This window comes from Trachurus trachurus, assembly GCF_905171665.1.
Source record: "Trachurus trachurus genome assembly, chromosome: 13".
NCBI lineage: Eukaryota > Metazoa > Chordata > Actinopteri > Carangiformes > Carangidae > Trachurus > Trachurus trachurus.
The window spans coordinates 32,294,926-32,315,437 of record NC_139892.1 but is presented as its reverse complement, the minus strand read 5'-3'; the positions used below and the strand labels follow the sequence as shown (position 1 = coordinate 32,315,437).

Below are 20,512 nucleotides of genomic sequence, written 5' to 3'. Positions count from 1 at the left end.
TTCTGTCTTCTATCAGCTGAAGGCCTGGTTAGTCAGGCCAGTGTGCTCTGCTTTAGATTAAAGGTGTCTGGCGAGAGTGTTCAGCACCAGTGGCCCACAAGTCAAACTGATTTTAACAAGCTGTACAGTCGGTTTGGAGAGAGAGGGGCCTACGTGAAGGACGAAAGGTTTGATAAGACGGAGAGAAAGTTGATTTTCAAGGGCGCACGCGGGCAGATAGGAGTCCAGATTCAAAGCTTTGCAGTTATTGTTCCCAAGTTTTTTTTTTTAATTTTTATTTGTACTTGTGTGTATTTGTATGAGACTTTATCCGAGTGTGTTTGTGACAAGGTGTTTGTGTGTGTTTCGTCCTGTACGGCGCGTGTCACCTTGACAGCACGAAATCAGCGTGAAATTCCCCAATCGTTCTCTGCTGATCTCTCATTAGCATAGTTAAGATATCTAACTGCGTCAGACATGAGACACACACACACACATACATGCACACACACATGCAAACACACAGCCCTTACCCCCAGCTGTAAGCTGTCAGTTCCTCTTATCTGTACAACACACATACACACACACACACATAAACACTCACACACAGAAACTGCTCTTTTAGCTGGCATGCTGATGAGCATCGCCTGCGTCTCTTGGCTGCCTGTCACCAGTCTGCCACCCATGAGCACCAATCAGATGTGATTGGCCTGACTGACAGGGCTCTCTTCATCACACTGACAGTTAACCCTGCTGTGTGTTCACAGAGATGTTGGTAAAATGCCTCCAGAAAGTTGTCTTTTCTTCCTTCTGTCTCTGCTTCTTTAATCTCTTATTTACCTTTTGCATCGCCTGTTTTACAGCTTCACTTTGTCCATCTGTCTGCTCTCATGTTCCTCTCTTTTCTCGCGTTCAAAGGGAATCATAGAAAACGCTTTAACTGATCATAGCCCAGTAATCTCTGTTGTTAATGTGCCTCATCATCGGTGTGTTACCGTCTTTGTCTTTTGGTATCACTTATCCGGTTCTCTTGCTGTGTCAGCAGTTGACGCATTAGTTTTTTTTTTTTTTCCCCACATACGAAACCAAAGATAATCGCATAACTCAACAATAGTCTCTGTTGATAAAAAACAAAAAAAAAGTCTGATAGTGTATCATTCAGTTGCCTTTATGGATACAGCTTTGTTGATAGTGAATGTGAAAACAAACCGTGACCTTTCGGTGTTGTGTGTTTTTAAACAAACTAATGTTGAGTTCTTCTCTTTCTAATCAGTCAAGTTTAGAGTTTGACCAATACTGGATTTTTTTCTAGGTTTTTCTTGTTGGCTTTAGAATAATTCAAATCCACTGAGAACACACCGGCCAATACTCAAAGTGGAAAAGAAAATAAAGAAATGTTCAGGTCGGCTAAATCACTGCACATAATACCACAAAATATCCATCAATGAAAAATATTGAAGTTGAATTAAGAAAAATACATTTTATGAAATGTTTGTTGCAGAATTCATTGCGCAGTCTTTTTGGTGTATATCTGTAAAGACATACACACACACACTGACCCTTTTTATTATTAATCTGTGATAATCGTGTGTGAGGTGATGATGATGATGACAGATCAGATGCATTAGTCATGTTACACATAGCTCACCTCATCGTAATAAATCTTGTAGTTGTGATATTTTTTGACCGATAATTCTGCTCGGGGAGCTCAAAGGTCAGGGTCGGCTCCCAAACAGTTCACCTGGAGCTGCTGGAGATTCATTGCTTTGCTCAAGGACACTTCACCGGGGCAAACGCTTTGCTCTCCCAGGGCCTTGGATGTAGTTATTCCTAGCTCACTACGCCACCTTGCAGCCTTTTTTTTTTGTTTTGTGTGATCTGCTCTGCGCTGTGGTAACGTGGTGTGTGTCGTCGTCTCTGCCAGATCCTGTACCTGTGTTGGAGCTGGCTCAGCAGCTGCAGCTGAAGCTCCAGAGGATGCACGACATTGAGACAGAGAACACCAAACTTCGAGAGACACTGGAGGACTACAACAAAGAGTTTGCGGAGGTCAAAAACCAAGGTTAGACAAAGACGCACACACACAGACGCACTCATTTTGGGAGCTCGCTGACATTGAGAAGGGCGCGGATCTAGGCCGCCACACATTTAATCGTAGATAATCTCATATCAAAGTGTTAGTATTCCAATGGCATCTCACTTAACCGTTACGACCAGTTAAACCCATGTCACCAAAACTAAAGCGGAGGTGGTGACAAAGAGAGAGAATTCATACAGACGGAGATGGAGTGAAAAGGCTGAATGGATGCACGCAAGTGTTGAGTGAAGAATTCAGCTAAGTCTGAACTTGAACTTGATAACTAGTTGATAACTGCCTGTCATTTGCTCTGGCTAGGGAACAAGAAGATGATGGTTGTAGCTACAAATAAAGCAGTGATGTCCAAATGTTCTCTAAAAATTTGTAACTGCAGCTTTGTTTTTTAAACAGTTTGTGTGAGAAGTAGCAAAATGCTTTTTGTGTGAAACTGAGTGTGTGGCAGAGTTAAACAGCTGCACTTGGAAGTGCAACCCCAACATTTAGTCTGCATGTCGATAATATGTAGACAACCTCTACGTGCAATATGAGGTCAAGGAAACATATTGCAAGCCCTTTGGAGGGGAAAAGGCCGCATTTGAACATATTTTAATGCCTCATACATTTTTTAAAAACACAAAAAATGTACAAGGTTTTACATTTTCAAATAGGTTTTCAGGGAGAAAAAAAAACACGAGGCACAGTTTCATGAATAAAAAACGACGGGCTACCTCAGGGTAAAGAAAGATGGAAAAACTGACAAAGGCAGAGAGATGAGTGAGAAGCAGTAATAAAAGTGGTGTAATTTCAGTCGAAAAGGAGGAGTGAGTGAGCGAGTGGGGAATGTTTTGGAATCCCCCTTTCCTCAGCGAGAGTTAATTGGAACAGCTCGATAGCGGCAGGGTTCCATTCTGCCATTGATTTTCCTGTTCCCTCATCCTTTATCCCTCCTTCCCGCCTCAATAGATGGGGGATATTTAAACCCCAAAACACACTGTGGAACTCCCACTTCTGTTAAACACACACACAGACCCGCCCGCACACTTGCACACACACACACACACACACACGCACACACATACAAAGAGTGCAGGGGCCATTGATCCCCGCAACCTAAATGTTTAAAGTTCAGTTAAGCAGTTAAGGGGTAAGAGGGCTCTGAGGGGACTCTCCTCTATTGATTATGTGTCAGAGCAGTGAGACTGGAGTTTAAATCACACACGCACACACACATACACACACACACAAAGTGCTAAGAGCCCTCAGTCAAAGGCAGTGAGCAGCAATGCTCTTTATCATTGTCTCACTCACTTATATCTTTCTCTGAGAAATACACACACACACACACGGACACGGACACACACTCACAGGCCTATTTATTACCCCAGTTATGTGTTAGATTTATTTCAGGCCGCCCCATACAGAGCTCAGCCCGTCAGCAAGTTATGGGGTTTCAGCACTAATGCAGTCCTAATGAATACAGCATATCTACAGTTGGTGAACGGTGAATATTCTATAGCAGGCCTGGATGTAAAGATTAGGCAGGAGCCACAGGGGCCAAGGTCTGCGTCTGTGCTGCTGACAGAGGAAGAATGCAGGATATGAAACGCTGTTCCTTAAGTAAAGGTCAACTCACCCGTCAAAAGCATTATCGTCATCGCCGCCATCTATCACATCCCACAAACCCCATATAGGCTTTTTTCTCTATGTATTTTTGCAAATTGCCTCTATTTTAATGCCTCATGTCTCGTCTCTCAACGCTCTCTCTGTGTCTCCGTGGCGACCCTCCTCCAGAGGTGACCATTAAGGCCTTGAAGGAGAAGATCCGTGAGTACGAGCAGTCTCTGAAGAATCAAGCCGAGAACCTGGCCCAAGAGAAGCAGCTCCAGCTACACAACGACTATGCAGAGAAGGAGAGGTATAACTTGTTGCCCCCGTGTGTGTGTTTGTGTTTGTGTGTGTGTGCGTGCGTGCACTGCTGCAGCTGTGTTTCAAGTAATAACCTCTGCATTATTTTGACACTTTAAACCTTTGGGTCATTTTGCCCTCAGGCAGAACTGCTGTGATTCTAATCTCTGGATGATAGGTTTAAGATTTCTGACTTTATTTAGCGCAGCTATTCACGACTTAATCATTTCTTATTTGCTAACAGTCCTTAGATTGTTCCCCATAGATATCAGTTTAATCAACAAACTCTTGTGTTTTTCTCAGACGTTGCCTTCCATTTCCAGATAAATGCAGGAATGAAAAATAACCTACATAAAAGACAATGCCAGCATTTTTTGTCATGCTGGCGCTTGCCATTCTTGCCTTGATGGGAATCAACACCTCATTCCTATTTTCTTTCTTTACCACGATATATTTTGGCCTTTTTTGTTCAGCATAATTGCCGCCACAGAAATTCACTGCAACTATAAATATGCAGCAACTGAAAGAAACCCACCACACAACTATAAAGATAAAAATTATGCATAGGTGTCACTTTTTTTCTTTCAAATTCACTTTGATTTAATAGGTTACTTCCTTTTCAAACCCATTTCATAGGCATTTTGTGTGAAGTGTGTGATTTCCAGATACACAGGAAGCCTGTGGCAGCACTGAGTCAACTCAAAATTGCAACAAGATATTTTAGGAACATGAATAAACTATTCTAACTACTCAGACGATGTATTAACTCCTACAAGGATTTTAATGGGGAAAAGGTTCAATGCCCCAAGGGTTGCAATACTGATACTGTCCATCCCCTGCAAGCAGGCCGTTCAACATAAAGACAATTACAGTAATTGCCTGTGATGCAGCCATCGTACAGTTCCACGTCACAACAGACTTTGGCGCCTCTCCTCCCACATTGCTCACTTAATCCAGACTAATGTGAAGGTGGCCACTTCAAATCATCATGTGAAGCCACATTCAGTTTAGTTTTTTCAAGGTGGAAAATTGAACTGCCAATCCTAAACGTAGTTATCATGGATAACTATGTGCTCCTATTTTGAATTTAAGGGATAAATGGAGTCAAAATGATGAGCACTCATATGATTAGCTGGTGCAGCCTCGGGGCTCGGAGAGGCAGCGTTTTCACTGTGGGTGAGCAGGAGTTAAAGGCTTTGATTGACATGTAATAACTTAGATGTAACTTAGAGAGGAAGTGAAAGACGAGCAAAACCTTTCAGTCAATAGACTCAAATTCAGTGCAGCAAAAACACAGTGTGGAGAATATCTCCAGCCATGTTAATGTGTAGTTTTAGTGTCTCTGTATAAAAAGTGGTATTTCAACTTTAAACAAGTACAGGATTCAGATGTAATTCTAAACGATTGAAACAAATTATCCATCATTAAAAAAGAAAAGATAGAAGCTCCATGTATTTTCAAAAGAAAAGCTTTAAAAAAGTAAAGGAAATATTCTTCCATTTTTCATCACTGGTAAGCGATCATTCAGAAATACACTATTCACAAAAAGCTAGGGATTTTCGGCTTTTGGATGAAATTTCAGAATGAACCTGAAATGCACTGTAACCTTTACAGGTGAACTTAATTTGACCTTCTCTAAACCTTTGAATGCACATGTCCAACTGTTCAATGTCTCAGTATTATAACATAACAAGGTGATTAACCACAAAAATCACAACAAGTGTCTGATCCATGAATCCACCACTAAATGTTCTGGTTCAGTGACAGTTTGTATTGAAACAGTCGTCTTCAATACGAGACGACACCTAACAACAGAGTGTCATCAGCAGCAGGTTGAACAGAGACACAGAGAGACTGGAAGAGTCACAGAAAGACAGAGACATGGATGTTGTTTGGCCACATGACAACTTATTGAGACATGGACATTTTTTGTTGTGGTTATACCCACCACTGTTGTTAGCTTTTGTTTCAATAAATTGTTTGAGATGAAGAAATGATCATTCCATACTTCTCCTTAAATTACCTACTTTCATGATATAACATAATTGTAGCATGAACTTTTTGCATTTTCCATAAATTTCACCCAGAAGTCGAATATCCCTAACTTTTTGTGAGTAGTGTGGTTTGGACATTGCATACGGTGTCGTTGTGGCAACTTTGCTTGTGTGAATAGGATCACCGTTTCACATCTTTGCCCTGGTTTTTCTTAAAAAAAAAAAAAAAAAAAAAAAAGTAATTTGCGTGGTTAACATGCCTCTAGTTTGAACACACATCTAAATACAAAACATCGCAGACGAAACAAACCGCAAATAGTCATTAAAACTTGAGAAAAGCTCCCTCAGTGAAGTTTTCTGACCCATTTTAAATTGATTTGTAAGATTTGTGTATATTAAATGCACATTACAGACCTCACTTTTCCCATGGTGTCAGTCACGGTGTTTGCTGCGTGAAGCTGCCTTAAAGCTCATTGCCCCTTTCAGACGTACAGTAGAAGATCAATTGTCCGACTGTATTTCCTGCACGTCAGTGTTTTATAGGCCCCTTCCTGTTTGCAGAGAGCCGACTTCCTGTGTCTGAGAGGGGCAGTAAATGGATGGCACCTTTGATGCATTTTGCCCTGCAAGGAGCGAGGGAAGGGGAGAGAGAGAGAGAGAGAGAAAGAGAGAGAGAGAGAGCGAGATGAAAGGATGAAGTAGAGGGCAGAAAAATAGAGATGACAGGAGAGAGAGAGATTGGTGGAGAAGTGGGGCATCAAAGAGTGCCATAAAGACCGTCTTTGTGCTAGATTATTGATGTTTTTACACGCAGTGGTAATTTCTCAGCAGAGCCCAACTTTTTATATGCTAAGAATGAATCTATTTTATCCTTGTGGTTTCTGTCACCTCCTCCCCCTCTCTACCCAACACTCTCTCTCTCTCTTTCTCTCTCTCTCTCTCTCCTTCCCCCCTCTCCCTGTCTCTCCCCCCTCCTTCCCTCCTTCCCTCCTTCCCTCTCTCTCTCTCTCTCCCCCTGGCTGCAGTGTGTGTGCCCCAGTGGCCAGACATTCCTGCCTAATAGGGCTGCTTAATGAGGAGTGGGTTGTGTTGGGAGGATTTTAGTGGGGAAAACACTTCAGAAATGGTGGGAAAATAGAGAATAGTTGCAGTTTGCCACAAAGTGTGAACCCAGGATTTACTGACTCAGTATCTCTCTTAACTGTGACTTTCTGCTCCCTGTTCTCTTTTTCTCGCCTTCCGTCTGCCTCTGTAGGAAACTCCAGGAGAGCCAGGACTCCATGTCTTCAAGGTTGGAGGAGGCTGAACACAAGGCCCAGTCCCTACAGACAGGTACCAGCCTACTCGGCCTTTTAACAGACCTCGGTGCTGTTTTAAGCCAGCTCAAATAAAATGGCAGCTTTTATCACTGGAAATTAAGTGGTGCTGGATTTAAAGCCTCTTAAAACCTGTTTCAGATTTCAAATATTCCTCATTAAATGTTCATTCATTGCTTAAGTTGAGGGGGAAAATAAAACATCCCTAATGATTATTTATTAAAATGAAACACTCCAAACCCTCGTCTGCTTCATCTGGACTAGATGGGTGTGGTTTCATCAGATTGACATTGGCCAAGATAAATAAATAACTCCAAAAGTATCACTTTAATCCTGTGAGAAAAGCACAGGCAAAAGCAAATAGAAATTTATCATGTCAAATAATCAAAACGATTGTAACTTTGTCAGAAAATGGTGTGTTATTACAAGAGTGCAGCTCATTGTAAGCTTTTGAGTGTTTTCTTGACCTTTTTTAAAAATAGTGTTCATACTTAAATATAACAGTATGACTAGTATTTCATGCTAATTCTGACTTGGAGTGAGAAAACTTATGAGTAACTTCTTCTTCTTGTCTTTTCCAGCACTCGAAACAACTCAGGCCGAGCTCTTTGATTTGAAGACAAAATATGACGAGGAGTCCACAGCAAAGTATGTGTGTTGTTGATCTATGTGTGCGTTTGTGGGTGACTTTTCCCCTCTGGCTCCTCCATAGTCTGTTTCTGACATAATCATCCTGTTTAGTGAATATCCTTTGCCTGGAAACTCCCCCTTCTCTCCCTAACAGCTGGATTGTATCCCACAACGCTCAACAGCCTCCAAATCCCAGCATTACCCACGCACTGTAAATACTGACAGGGATTGTAATGCATTCTGCAGCCACGGCAGAGCACCAAAATAGAGATTTTTTTTTTTCAGAGTGTGTGTGTGTCTGTGTTGTAGCTCTCGGTGATTCATCAGGGTCACGATAGAGAGGGGAGGTGACTGAGGGTCACTTTGAAATCTCAGTCTTAAAGCTACAAAGGCTTCTAACAGGACCTGTAAGATAAGGTGGCTTCAATTACTTGAGCTGTGGGCATCTATCATTATTGATCTTATAGTAGTGGCGAGGATGAGAACAGAAGCTTTTCCATGTCAGCACTCCACACTGTGAAGTGGCACTTTATGACATTCACACTCCTCATTCCCTCCGGGTGGATCCACTGCAACCAGAACTACTCGAGCATCCTATTCAGAAAGTTTTCAAATTCTGAAAAAGGAAAAAAAAAAAACGAAGCGTTTCTTATCTTGTGATTTATTGGTAATTGGTGTGCTTCAAAAGCTGATAGCTCCTTCCTTGAAATGTGAACTCTCCAAGATGGTCAAGGGCATCCTGCACACACCACACCCACACAAAGTACAGCAGAGTATCAACTTAGCTTTTAAGGTTTTCCCCTACGCCATTTACCATGTCCCAAACTCACTGTCTCTCCATTAACAGAGTTGTTAAATTGATTGACTGTTAAAAACAGATCAATTCCTCTTCTCCAATCCTCACAACACTTTTCTTTCTCCCCCACTTTTTCTACCGCCCCCACTCCCACACTTTATCGTTTATCTCCTGCGCCTTGCGTTTGTGAGTGTAAGAGGAAAGGCCACAGGAAGATATTACATGCAGTGTAATGGATGTAATCAATAGGTTTCATGGTCTATCAGAGCCCCCCCACCCCACACACACACACCTCTCACCCCCATCCTGTTTATTTTCTCTCCCTGTGACTATATTGCACTGCTCCTCTTCTTTTACTCGTGTCTTTACACTTCCTCCTTCCTTTTCCCGTCCTTGTCGCTTCCTTTTATGTCAGAAGAAAACGCATTTTGAAAAGACACATATAGTAGGCTCCATTTGCTTACAGAGGCTAATAAACACATGCCCCCCCCCCACACACACACACTCTCTCACACACACTCTCTCACACACACACACACACACACACTCATTCGCTCACTCGTGAGCCTGAGGCAGTCAGGGTCCTTGACTATGTGGCGTGCTGTGATCTGAAATTTTAATGCAACGCTTTAAAGCACACACAAACCCTCTCTAACCCTGCACCCTCCCAGTCCTTGGAGTCCTTCCCCCGTTTACTGCTTGGCTGAGCAAATCGCCAGTGTTTGGCTGAACACAACTTTTAACCCTTTGACTGCATATATTTTGGCTCTGCAAAAACACAAATGACATCCATATCATGCACTTTTTTTTCTTCTTCTTCACACAAACACAGCCATACGCACACACACACACACACAAACACACACACACTCACTTGCTCTAAACTTTCCACTAAGGAGGACATTGCGTGACAAATCCCCCATCCTCTTGCTGCATTTGGGTAATCTGCCTTTTAAAATACACACTCACACACAGGCACACACACACAGACGCGGTTGGACGTACACACACACACACACACACTACACACACACACACACACACACACACACTCTCTGAGAATTTGGTCGATGTTGCAGTGCCCGAAGTGTGTGAGCTTCAGCGGGAGGCGGGCCTGCAGATGTAGCGTAGCCCCCTCTCTGTGCCGGCGCTGCGAGGGTCTGGCTGGCCACGTTTTACCCGTTTAGTCCCTGTTAAAGATTAATGATATATTGATCCCCCGCCCCACAGGATGCTGTGTGTGTGTGTGTGTGTGTGTGTGTGTGTGTGCCCACACTTCTGTATGTTTGTGCGCTGCTTATCTGTGTAGAAAGGCTTGGTACCATTTTGAGAAAACCATTTAATTGCTGATAATTAGGCAACAGTCAATAGGCTTTTCTTTCCTGTGTCCATCTCAAGCACACACACAAACACAAAATGGCGCACAACATATATATATATACACACACACACACACACACACACACACACACACACATACAGACACACTCTCACAGCTAGCTTCTTTTTAAGCCTCCTTGAAATCCCCGAGGTAACACGCTGTGAAAACGCAATGTGGAGAAAGCCAAGGAAAGAAAAGGAATGGAATGATGAAAGCTAGAGGGCAAAAAGTGAGCCAGGGGCTGGAGGCTACGGCGAGGAAGAGGGGATAAGAGTGTGATAGAGGAGGGAAATGAAAATCTAAATCAGGGGAATATCCTGCTGGCACCGAGGACAGAGGCCGAGGAAGAGAGGGCAAAAGATGAGAGAGGGGAGGAAAAAAAAAAAGATGAAAGGAGAGAAAGTGGAGGGCAATGGGAAGGGAGAACGGGGTTGAGGGGAGAGGATGGAGGCAGGCAGAGGGGTTGGAAGAGAAAAGCGGTTGAGTGAGGAGCAGGAGAGAGAAGATGATAAGAGATGAAAAGGCCTGTCTGAGATGGAGGAAGTACAGTAGCAGCTTAGAGGCTCTGGGCTTGTTTCAGAAGTCCTACAGTACTCACTGATGTCACCGGGTGCACCCATTGGCTTTCATGGTACAAAAGAGTGTGTGTGAGTGTGAGTGTGTGTTGTCTATGTGCATGGATGTGTCTTTCCAGTGCAGCTGCGCATTTTACTCCATAGCTCCTCCCTGTGGCTGCTGCATGGAGCTTTGTTGTCAAGTGTTTTTTCCTTTTTTTTTTTCTTTTTCTTTTTTTTTTGGTGGCATAAGATCAGGCTTCATTATTCCGAAGAACCGTCCCTGTGCTGTTCAGGGTTTGATGAATTAATTCCACTGGGCGCATTGGCTAACCATGGACAGTTCCTGCCCTGCCCAGCGACTGACTGACTGTATCAGGATATGCAGAAAATCCCTTCCCTGTGATCTGCTTTGGCCCTCAGCCTCTAGCTCAGCCTCTAGCTTTGCCTTTATAATTCCCAAATACAGCCAAATCCAAAGGTTATTTAAGAAGACTTTGTGCATCTGTACTTTGATTAAATGATCACATTTGGAGCAGGAGCGGTGGTGTATTTGGGTTGCATTACTACCCATAAACGCTCTCCATTACAAGCTTTTCTGGCTTGTTGGCTCACTGACCTTACATTTGTGTGTGTGTGTGTGTGTGCGCGCGGGAGCACAATTGAGCGTGCACGTGGGTCCGGCACAATATAGCTTAAGACAGGATAAAAGCTGGTGAGGTAGTGTACTATTATGTTGCTTAAATGCATACTAGATCCTTTTAACTGTTAGGGAAAGAATAAAAGCGGAGAGTGAAAAGCTCTCCCACCCACATCTGATTCTTTTTGCTGCATTGCCTGTGGCACAACGTTGACCTAATATCAACTGTGTCTGTTTTGTTAAACACATTCAAATCAGTAGTACTCAAGCCTATGGGACATAACACTGTTTCTCATACTGTGACACACAAACACAAAAGCTTGCGTGGGTTACTGGGTTCACTATCAAAAGATTGCAGTGAAATCAAAAGGTCTTAATGCACGCAGCAGTGCACATATGTGCTCACATCTTGGCTCTCAAAGCCGCCCAACGTATTATCAGTGAGTAATGTATTAAATAAACATGCGTGCATACGCAGCACTGCGCTGAAGAACACCAGCCATGAGGTTTTGTGTGTATTTTCACGTGTTAGCTTATTGTAACTTCCGCATATGGAAAAGTGAATGCAGAACACACACACACAATGATGACTAATGAGCCCAGACAGTAATCGTATTCAGACAATCCACCAGTTCATAGTGTAGAACCCCAAAATTTAACATTTTTATTCATCGTGTGCGGTTCTCTGTTGTTTTGTGTGGTCCCAGTGTTTCTACCACATCTCTGTCATTGTTTGCATAAAAGCAATAGGTGTTCACATCACTCATGAAACTGAGTCATTAAACTATTTTTCCAAAGTCCAATGAGAGGTGGTATTATGGGGATGTATTCCTGCTGTCTGACCTCTAGCAAGTGAGAAGTGAACCATGGCCACCATCCAGACCATTAGTCAGACACAATCACACAGCTTCATAGCAGATTAGTCTGCTGTATTAGGACTTAGAGCTCTATTAATGTAATCCCTCTGTTTTAGTGTGGCCTGGGTTTAGGGGCTTACATGTGCACACCCACACACATAGGCGCGCACACAGACACACACACTTAAATACATGTATGCACGCACACATACAAGCTGTTTGGGTTATGGAGTTCACAATCAATGGATTAAGGTGAAATTTAGACAGTAGCTTAATGGACACGGCAATGGCATTCTCTAAATGTGTGCTCTCTGAACCATCGCACACACGTGTTGTGTGCAGAGTGTACTTTTCTTCCTGGGAATTGTCTATCCATTTATCCATTCTTTGTTTTTTATTTGTGGGCTGTAATTTCAGCGAGTCCCTTTTAAGCACTGCCACATGCTCCGTTGTGTTGTGTGTTTCTCTGGAGTAACAGTGAGTGTCTTTTCTCAGGGCCGATGAGATTGAGATGGTGATGACAGACCTGGAAAGAGCCAATCAGGTAAAGCTGCTCAAACACCCTTCCTGCACATTTTAACACAGCATCGCCCCAAATCATCCTTCACACCAAGCTCCATGAGTTTGATTATATAAATGTGGTCAAAGCAGCTGAGCACTTTGAAAACGTACAAATTGTTGCATAGGTGGAACAAAAAAAATACAGATGAAAGTAGTTTTCATGTAAAGTATCTAGTCTAGTGTTTTTCTTTTTTCTTTCAGAGTCAGCACTGATTCTGTCCTACTTTTATGAATATTTTCCCCTGAGCTCAACTGTTGTCCAAATTATTAAAAACACATCATGAGCCACGCTGTTGCACTGGGTGACATGTTCCTTCATCACGCTGAACATGCCCAGCTGTTTCAGTCCTGCTGCCGTAGATATCCACCAGAGCACCCAATGAAAATAGTTCCCAGCAAATACACTATTTATACCTGTTTGAGTAACATTTGTTAAAAGGCACCACGCTCAGATATTTTTGAAATTATTTAGGTTTTTAAAAATGTATATTCTTGCTCCTTTTTATTTATTATTGTTTTTAAGATTAAAGACTTACATCTTCAATAGGAACAGCAGGCTTAGGGGCTGAGTTAGGCTCAGAACATTATTTATTTTTTTAATAGGATTTTTTTTTTTTTTTTTTTTTACAACAAGAAAAACATAGAACATTCAAATCTTTATCCTATGAAATACAAATATTCTTATCTGCCCACAATCTGTGAAATGTGTCTCCCAAACAACGACTTGCTTATCACTGTGAGAGCTGCTGTTTGTTTTATATGTTTATTACACACCTACTAAACCCAAGCAGCTGAAAGAAGCCCCCCCAGTGTGCCCTCTGCCCTTGTGTTGTAAATATTCCTGTGGTATCTGTTAATGTCATTGTTGTTAACTTTCATTATTAGCCCAAGAGTATGATTTGTGGCTAAAGGGGTAGCATAGGCATGTAATGTTAATATTAGCCTAAAGGTTAGCACTCCAACCATAATGCCACACACAAACACACACACACACTATTCACACTTCTGATTTGAGGTTTACAGAGGATGACAGCATGGCCTCCAGCTCAGTCACAGACTTTTTATATGCTTTTATAAGGAGAAAATGGAAAACAGGATTTCTCTTTTTTGCGACTAGCAGTCCAACTCCCACCCAGTCAATAACGGCTCTCAATATGGTTGCAATTAGGAACACTGTGGAATCGGCTCCCTGTAACTCCTAATGATGGCAAGTTGGCCAATGCTGCAGATGATTCCCAACTGGAGCATGGCAGCTTGGCCATAAATACAAGGCAGCGGGTATCATCTCAATTCTCAGGACTAATTTAATATTTGCAATTAAGGAAAAATCCACCCTTGGCCGTCATCCTACACTTCTACTCTGCATTCTCTCAGCCCTCCTTCCACTCTGTATACAGTGTTTGTTTATGCTGGGAGGGGATGAGCTTCCTTTTTCATACCGAGAAGCAGCTGGCTGGCAGAAGAAGATGGTGTATTGGAAAATAATTCTTCGAACTGATTGTGTTTTTGTTGCTTTTTTTTTTTTTGCCACTTGCCCATCGCCTGTACAGTGAAGTGAATTCAGCTTTGAGATAACAATTACTGTGTCATCTCCAAACACCAGCCAAAGATTCTTAAATCGCCATAAGAAAGTATTAGAATAAGAGGAACGAAGGCACTTAAACTTGAACTTTCTTAGTCTGATTGCTCTGTTCACGCTCCATCTCCTTGTATTAAATAGATATTTTCACTTGTCCTCTGAAGCTTTTGGAAAATCTAGACAGGATAAAATGTATGTGTGAACCAAAATAAAACTGTAAGAATCTCAACAAGTTCATTTTTGCTTTAATGTTTCTTCTTTTTCTTCGCAGCGAGCAGAAGCAGCTCAGAGAGAGGCGGAGTCACTCAGAGAGCAGCTGTCATTGAGTAACCAATCCCAGCAGCTCGGCAGCCCGGCCAAGGCCGACCCTGACACGGTAACACATTTCACCGCTTCACTAATTCACTGGATGGCTGACAAAGAGGTATTGATAGTCTAAAGATCAGCTTAGCTTTTTTTGTTGCCGGAGGTGGAAGGCCGATGAAAACTTCAATTTATGGATCTGGTCTTAGAGAGGTCAGGCAGTGGAGTCTGATATAATGAATTGATTTGTTGATTTCCAAGAAAAGGTTGCCACGGTGTCAATAAGTGATGGTGTATTGATTAAATGATTTATTGGACTAAACAACAGATCGCAGATGTTTGACTTAGTTAAAGACTAACTGCTGCACCGAGGTATCGGGTTCTCCGAGTCCTCATTGTTGGGTGGTGACTGGATTACAACTGCTTATTGATCTAAAGGAGGAGGCCTTTTGACATGAAAATGAGCAGCTTCTGTCTGCCTTAAGAATACTAATTGAAGGGGACTTTTCGTCACATCTAATTACGGTTTTATGAATACTTTTATAGCTGTAAGGTCTCAGTTTGCTCATTAGATTAAACTGCCGTCCTCATTTGGCCTCTAGGAGCAGGCGGCAGAGGTGGCATCCCACTCAAGTCTGGAGGCGGAGCTCAGGGCCAAAGAAAGGGAGACCGCCCAGCTGGTGGATGACGTCCAGAGACTGCAGGCCAGCCTGACCAAACTCCGAGAGACCACCAGCTCCCAGATCGCACAGCTGGAGCAGCAGCTCAGCAGCAAGACTGCCATTCTCAAGGTACCGAAAGAGCACAGCAGATAGAGATCTAATGAATCGCTGCATTGTTTTATTCATCTTGATCACATTTTCAACCCGTTGTGACATGGAAATCCACAGGAACTGGAGGAGAAACTGCAGAAGCAAGCTGACTATGAGGAGGTGAAGAAGGAGCTGAGGTGAGGAGGACACAGAGTCATTTGTGTGTGTGTGTGGGTGTGTGGGTGGGTGTGTTTCTGTGTCCAGCACAGAGCTATTTATTGCATGCGTTTGATGTCTTTAACCATATTAAAAAGATGCGTGTCTTCATTTAAGATGTGTAACTCAATAGAGTGCCCTTATGAAGGTGAAGCTTGCATGTCTGGGGCTTCACAGAGTACGTTGTCTCTCTCACTCACTGCCCCACTATCCTTTCTTTGTCCTTAGAGAGACAGAAATAGACAGGCCAGTGTATGGGTCTCTGTCAGGACTCATATATAAAATATGTTTTCCTCTCCCCAGTATCCTCAAGTCTATGGAGTTTGGAACATCTGACTCTGTGCAGGTAAAAGTGACAACGTGGTGAAATGTGTACAAGCACAAACATGATTTAACTGCTAGTACTCGAGCTGTGGAATAAAATTTTAAATGAGATTTGTAAAAGCAAATATTTGAAGGCGGAGGCTGGAGTAATTTTGAAAAAGCATCACCTTGATTTCCGTTCCGCCTGTCCTCTCGATCAGGACTCCTCCAAACCTCTAGAGGTGCTCTTGCTGGAGAGGAACCGTACTCTTCAATCTGAGAGCGCTGCTCTGCGCATCGCCAACACTGAGCTGAGCGGTAAGTCTGTCCAAACGTAAGTTAATTATAATAATAAGGGGGGCGGGGTTCTTTGCTGTGAGCAAAAAAAAAAAAGAAAGCTCACGGATGCGGTGCGGGGACGGCTGTGAGGAGTAGAAACAGTATCAGGGTAGTGCATACATACCATTATGTATGCAATATAGATTCTTTTTCTCTGAGAATACTAAACCATTTCTGAATGTTTTTGGGATGATTTCATTGTAACACTGGGTCCTCGTTGTGCAAAAGAAACGCAAAACTTTACCGTGGTACACAAATGTTGCTGCTGCTGCTTTCTGGTGCATCTCTGGTGTCTGTGAACGCCCCAGCAGGAGGTCAACCTGAACAGTAACAAAATTACACTACAGAAAAATGAGGACACCATACAATGCCCCCTACATCAGGACTCTTGCCCTCTGCAACAGTGTTTATGGTTTTGAAATGTCATGGCTTTGGGCTTGAATAGTTGAATAGCTTTGAATTGATTAACATTCACAGTAAGGGGAGCTTACTGTCTTACTTAATCATGTTAAGTCTCAATGGTTATGCATTAGAATAATATTTCTCCCAGCACTTATCATCAAGATGGATTCTAGGAGTTACATGGTTTGAGAAAATATAGTTAATGTCTATATTTGTTTTGGGTGAATGTAAAAATTTAATCAGTCTGACTATTCAGGGAAGAAGTGAAATAAGGCCTTTACTCTGAGTCACCAGAGCTGCTCAGTCTCTGTTGTTGGTGCATGCATCTGTTTTCTGTTCAGCCATAAAAATTGTTTTTCAAAGTTTTATTGCTCTGATTTCTCTCCTGGATGTATTTTTTATGAACTAAAGACTATGATTGTGCATCTACGACGGAATAAATCAGTGTTTAGGAACACATCCCAGCAACATGGAAGAGGACTCACAAGGTGTATTGGCTATCTAAGGACATAATTATACTCTGTCCACTTACTTCCACTTTGCCTGCGAGAGAGAGAGAGACTGAGCCATGGGCCAAGCTAACCTGCCTAAGTGGCACAGTGTCGATTGTTTTTGTTTGTCCTTTTTTTTCTTCCAGGCTGTGGCTTACAAGAAAGGTTGAAATCACAAATGCATGGGCACTTTGTCTGGGGGGGTTGGCAAAAAAGGAAAATAAAGTTCACTAATTTGGAAAAGACATGGAATCGGATAACTTTACAACTTTTGTTATTTACTTCTCCCTCTTTTTGGAACCCCTTTTTTGTTGACTCCCCCATAATGCATGGTGTGTTTGACCTTTCTTGTAGGGTCAGCCGGGCGAAAAGGGACAGAAGAGTCCATAACCAAGGAGGAGACCATGCCCAGCGATCCCTCTTCCTCGCCCCCTCCTCCCCCTATCTCTCTTCCTTCCTCCTCCCAGCTCCCCTTGTCTCGCACTCATACGGACCCCCTCAACACTGCCACCACCACCAGCAGCGGCGACACACACCCTTTTACTCCTACGGGCATTGGACAGGACTTCTACTCCCCTGTGTTCCCTCTGGTGGGTGGTAAGATGGCTTTGAACTCCCTGATCCAGAGGCAGCTGCTCCAGACCTTCTACTCCAAAGCCTTGCAGGAGTCGTCCGGGATCCCCAGCGGGGCGCTACTGTTCACCCCCTTCACTCCGACCCTCAGCTCCATCCCTACCTCCACCCCCGGCTCCGCCTCCGCTGCCATCCCTCTGGCGGCCAGCAGCCCTCAGCCGCCTCCGGCCAGCCCAGACATGGCCCCCGTCAACGGGAGCAGCACGGCCGGCAGCGCCCCGTCCCCGTCGCCCAGCCACTCCGACGCCACCACGGGGAGCGTTCTGGACGGAGAGGACATGGACACGGCGGAGATCGCCCGGCAGGTGAAAGAGCAGCTGATCAAGCACAATATTGGTCAGCGTGTGTTCGGCCACTACGTGCTGGGACTGTCCCAGGGTTCGGTCAGCGAGATCCTGGCCAGACCGAAGCCGTGGAACAAGCTGACCATCCGGGGGAAGGAGCCCTTCCACAAGATGAGGCAGTTCCTGGCCGACGAGCAGAACATCCTCGCGCTGCGCAGCATCCAGGGACGGCAGAGAGGTGAGTCTGTGTGTCTTTAAAGCGCCTCTGCGTGCGTGTGGGAGCGCGTGTGCGTCTTGCGTTTGTGTGTGTGTGTGTGTGCGCGTGTGTGTGTGTGTACAGCCCTGCACAGAGCCATTGATTAGCTTGTCAATATGGACTAGCTTTTTATTTTTCTTTCTCTTTCCTAACTCCCATCCTGTGCCACACCTGTGTGTTTTGAGTGAGTTCCTAGTCACGCACCGATCCCAAGAGCCTCTCCTAGCCATTGCGGTCAATACAGAAACCTTTCACACATCAATAATATTGATCGGTGGGAACCAGGAGGAAGGCAGGGGTACTGTTAACTACGGGGAGATTCGATTAGCCGGGCCTGCTTTTGTTAACGCATCAGGACATTTCTGATTGAAGGTGGTCTCAGTGGTACAAATAAATATAGCAATCTACCACCTAGTCCAAGACACAGTCTGTGTTAAAAAAATAAAATAAGGCGGCAGTTCGTATGCCCCTGTTTAATATGTACTATTGAATAATTTATCCCCCACTAGTCAGTCTTTGTAGGAGTTCAATGCTCCTTTTAGAGACAGAGGTTGTTTTCCAACCATTCCAAAAAAATCAATGCATTTAAGGAACTGCAGTTTGCATTGGATGGAAGTATTCACACATTCCATGTATTTGCAGAGCATTACAGGGCACCATATAGTCTAGCTGTAAAAGGAAAAAAAACAAAACACACAAGTGCTATAACATAGTGTGTGGTATATTGTTTTTAACAGAGGGCTCAGGCCAGCCCCAGCTTAGCCGAGTGTTTCAGGATGCTCCGAAGCGGAGAGCCCTCTCCGATACAGCTTCACACACAGGTCTGTCCCCCTTCACACGCAGAGATTCTAGCACGTTCTGTCTGTGTGGCATGTTTGTGTTGGGGTGCAACCTATCTATGGTGTGTGTGTGTGTGTGTGTGCGTGCGTGCGTGCTTTTGGCGTTGATTAATTTGCGGGCTAGGCAAACAGATATAAATGTGCCTTGAAGGTAACCGCACAGTTCCAGAGACTTGCGTCAGAGGAAAAGCCAGCATGTGTATTTAGGGATTTTATTGGTAGTTGTTATTCTGTGGGGAGCATTTACAGTAGGAACCCTGTAGCACGTGTGCATGTGTTGAGCTCCGAAGGGACCAGAGAAAATTATGACAATCCCTCCAGTGTAGTCGCCTCGTAGCTCAGCGGTGGGAATGTTGTTCTTTGTGCTGTGCCATGGTGTAATTATTGGATGTCCTGATGAGCGCCGTCATTGTTCCTCTTACCTGCTCTGTAGTTGGTTATCTCTACTTTTTTTAAAAATATATATATATATATATCTCACAAGATTTTTTCATCTCCTCCCGTTCCCTCTTCCTCTCCCTCCAGGTAACATCACCGCCCGCGTCCGCACCCCAGAGGCAGGTTCAGATGAGGCCATCAAGTCCATTCTGGAGCAGGCGAAAAGAGAGCTGCAGGTGCAGAAAGCCGGTGAGTCGTTGTTTTTCTTTTTTTTCTCCTCATTTCCAGAGCAGTCAAAGCGGCGAGGATGATAGATTGTGGCTCTGTGCGTTTTGTCTGAGTCTCTCATCCCCCTCCCCTCCCCTTCCTTCCACAGACTTGTCCCATGTTCAACCCTCGTATACAGGACTGAAAGGAGGGGGCGGGGGCGGGCTCGGCAGCGGAGGGGGGGGCGGATCGGACGAGGCCATCCGATCCATCCTGGAGCAAGCGCGCAGAGAGATGGAGGCCCAGCAGGCTGCGCTGGAGCCCATCCTCAAGGCCTCGTCTTCCTCCTCCTCGGCGTCGCTATCTCAGAGGGACTTCCTCAACTCTCCGCTCACCGCGCCCCTCCCCCCCTACAACCCCCTGGCGCTCTCCCTCAAGAAGCCCCCCAGCTCCCTCCTGTCCTCGCCCTCGTCCCCGTCTCCGGTGCTGGACTTCAGCACCAGCGTGAAGAGAGAGGGCAGGTCCTCTTCAGGGATCGACATGTCCATGTCGGACGGAGCGCTGCGGGTGGGCCGGGGCTCGGATGGCTCGGCCCGCTCCGGAAGCTCCGGGGTGGGATACTGGAGGGAGCAGTGGTGGAGCAACATGCACACAGACACCCGCAGGAACATAACCAGCCAGACAGGAGAGGAGAACCACCACCAGGAGGACTCCAAAGAGGTGAGGAGGGGGGGACAAAGGCCTCGTGTGTGCTTTATCTGCTCTTTCCTGTTTTATGAGTGGGGTTTTTTTTTTTTTTTTTTTTACTCTACAGTGGCGGTTGCATGTCTGAGTCATTCT

At 44.3% G+C, this 20,512-nt stretch overlaps 1 protein-coding gene across 4 annotated transcripts in view; it reads left to right on the top strand.

Annotated features, from left to right (window-relative positions):
* cux1b (cut-like homeobox 1b) overlaps positions 1–20,512 on the top strand; it is a 62,389-nt gene that overhangs the window by 28,073 nt on the left and 13,804 nt on the right. For 2 of the 4 annotated variants that reach the window (XM_083985213.1, XM_083985212.1), the window contains exons 5-17: positions 1,904–2,041; positions 3,848–3,971; positions 7,211–7,287; positions 7,853–7,919; positions 12,625–12,673; positions 14,541–14,645; positions 15,175–15,363; positions 15,463–15,521; positions 15,844–15,886; positions 16,065–16,161; positions 17,430–18,230; positions 19,613–19,714; positions 19,842–20,392. In XM_083985213.1, the coding sequence (XP_083841339.1) occupies positions 1,904–2,041; positions 3,848–3,971; positions 7,211–7,287; positions 7,853–7,919; positions 12,625–12,673; positions 14,541–14,645; positions 15,175–15,363; positions 15,463–15,521; positions 15,844–15,886; positions 16,065–16,161; positions 17,430–18,230; positions 19,613–19,714; positions 19,842–20,392 (2,402 nt within the window). Of the gene's footprint in view, positions 1–1,903; positions 2,042–3,847; positions 3,972–7,210; positions 7,288–7,852; positions 7,920–12,624; positions 12,674–14,540; positions 14,646–14,698; positions 14,786–15,174; positions 15,364–15,462; positions 15,522–15,843; positions 15,887–16,064; positions 16,162–17,429; positions 18,231–19,612; positions 19,715–19,841; positions 20,393–20,512 lie in introns of those variants that run through there. The other 2 variants (XM_083985215.1, XM_083985214.1) reach the window with 2 other exon arrangements.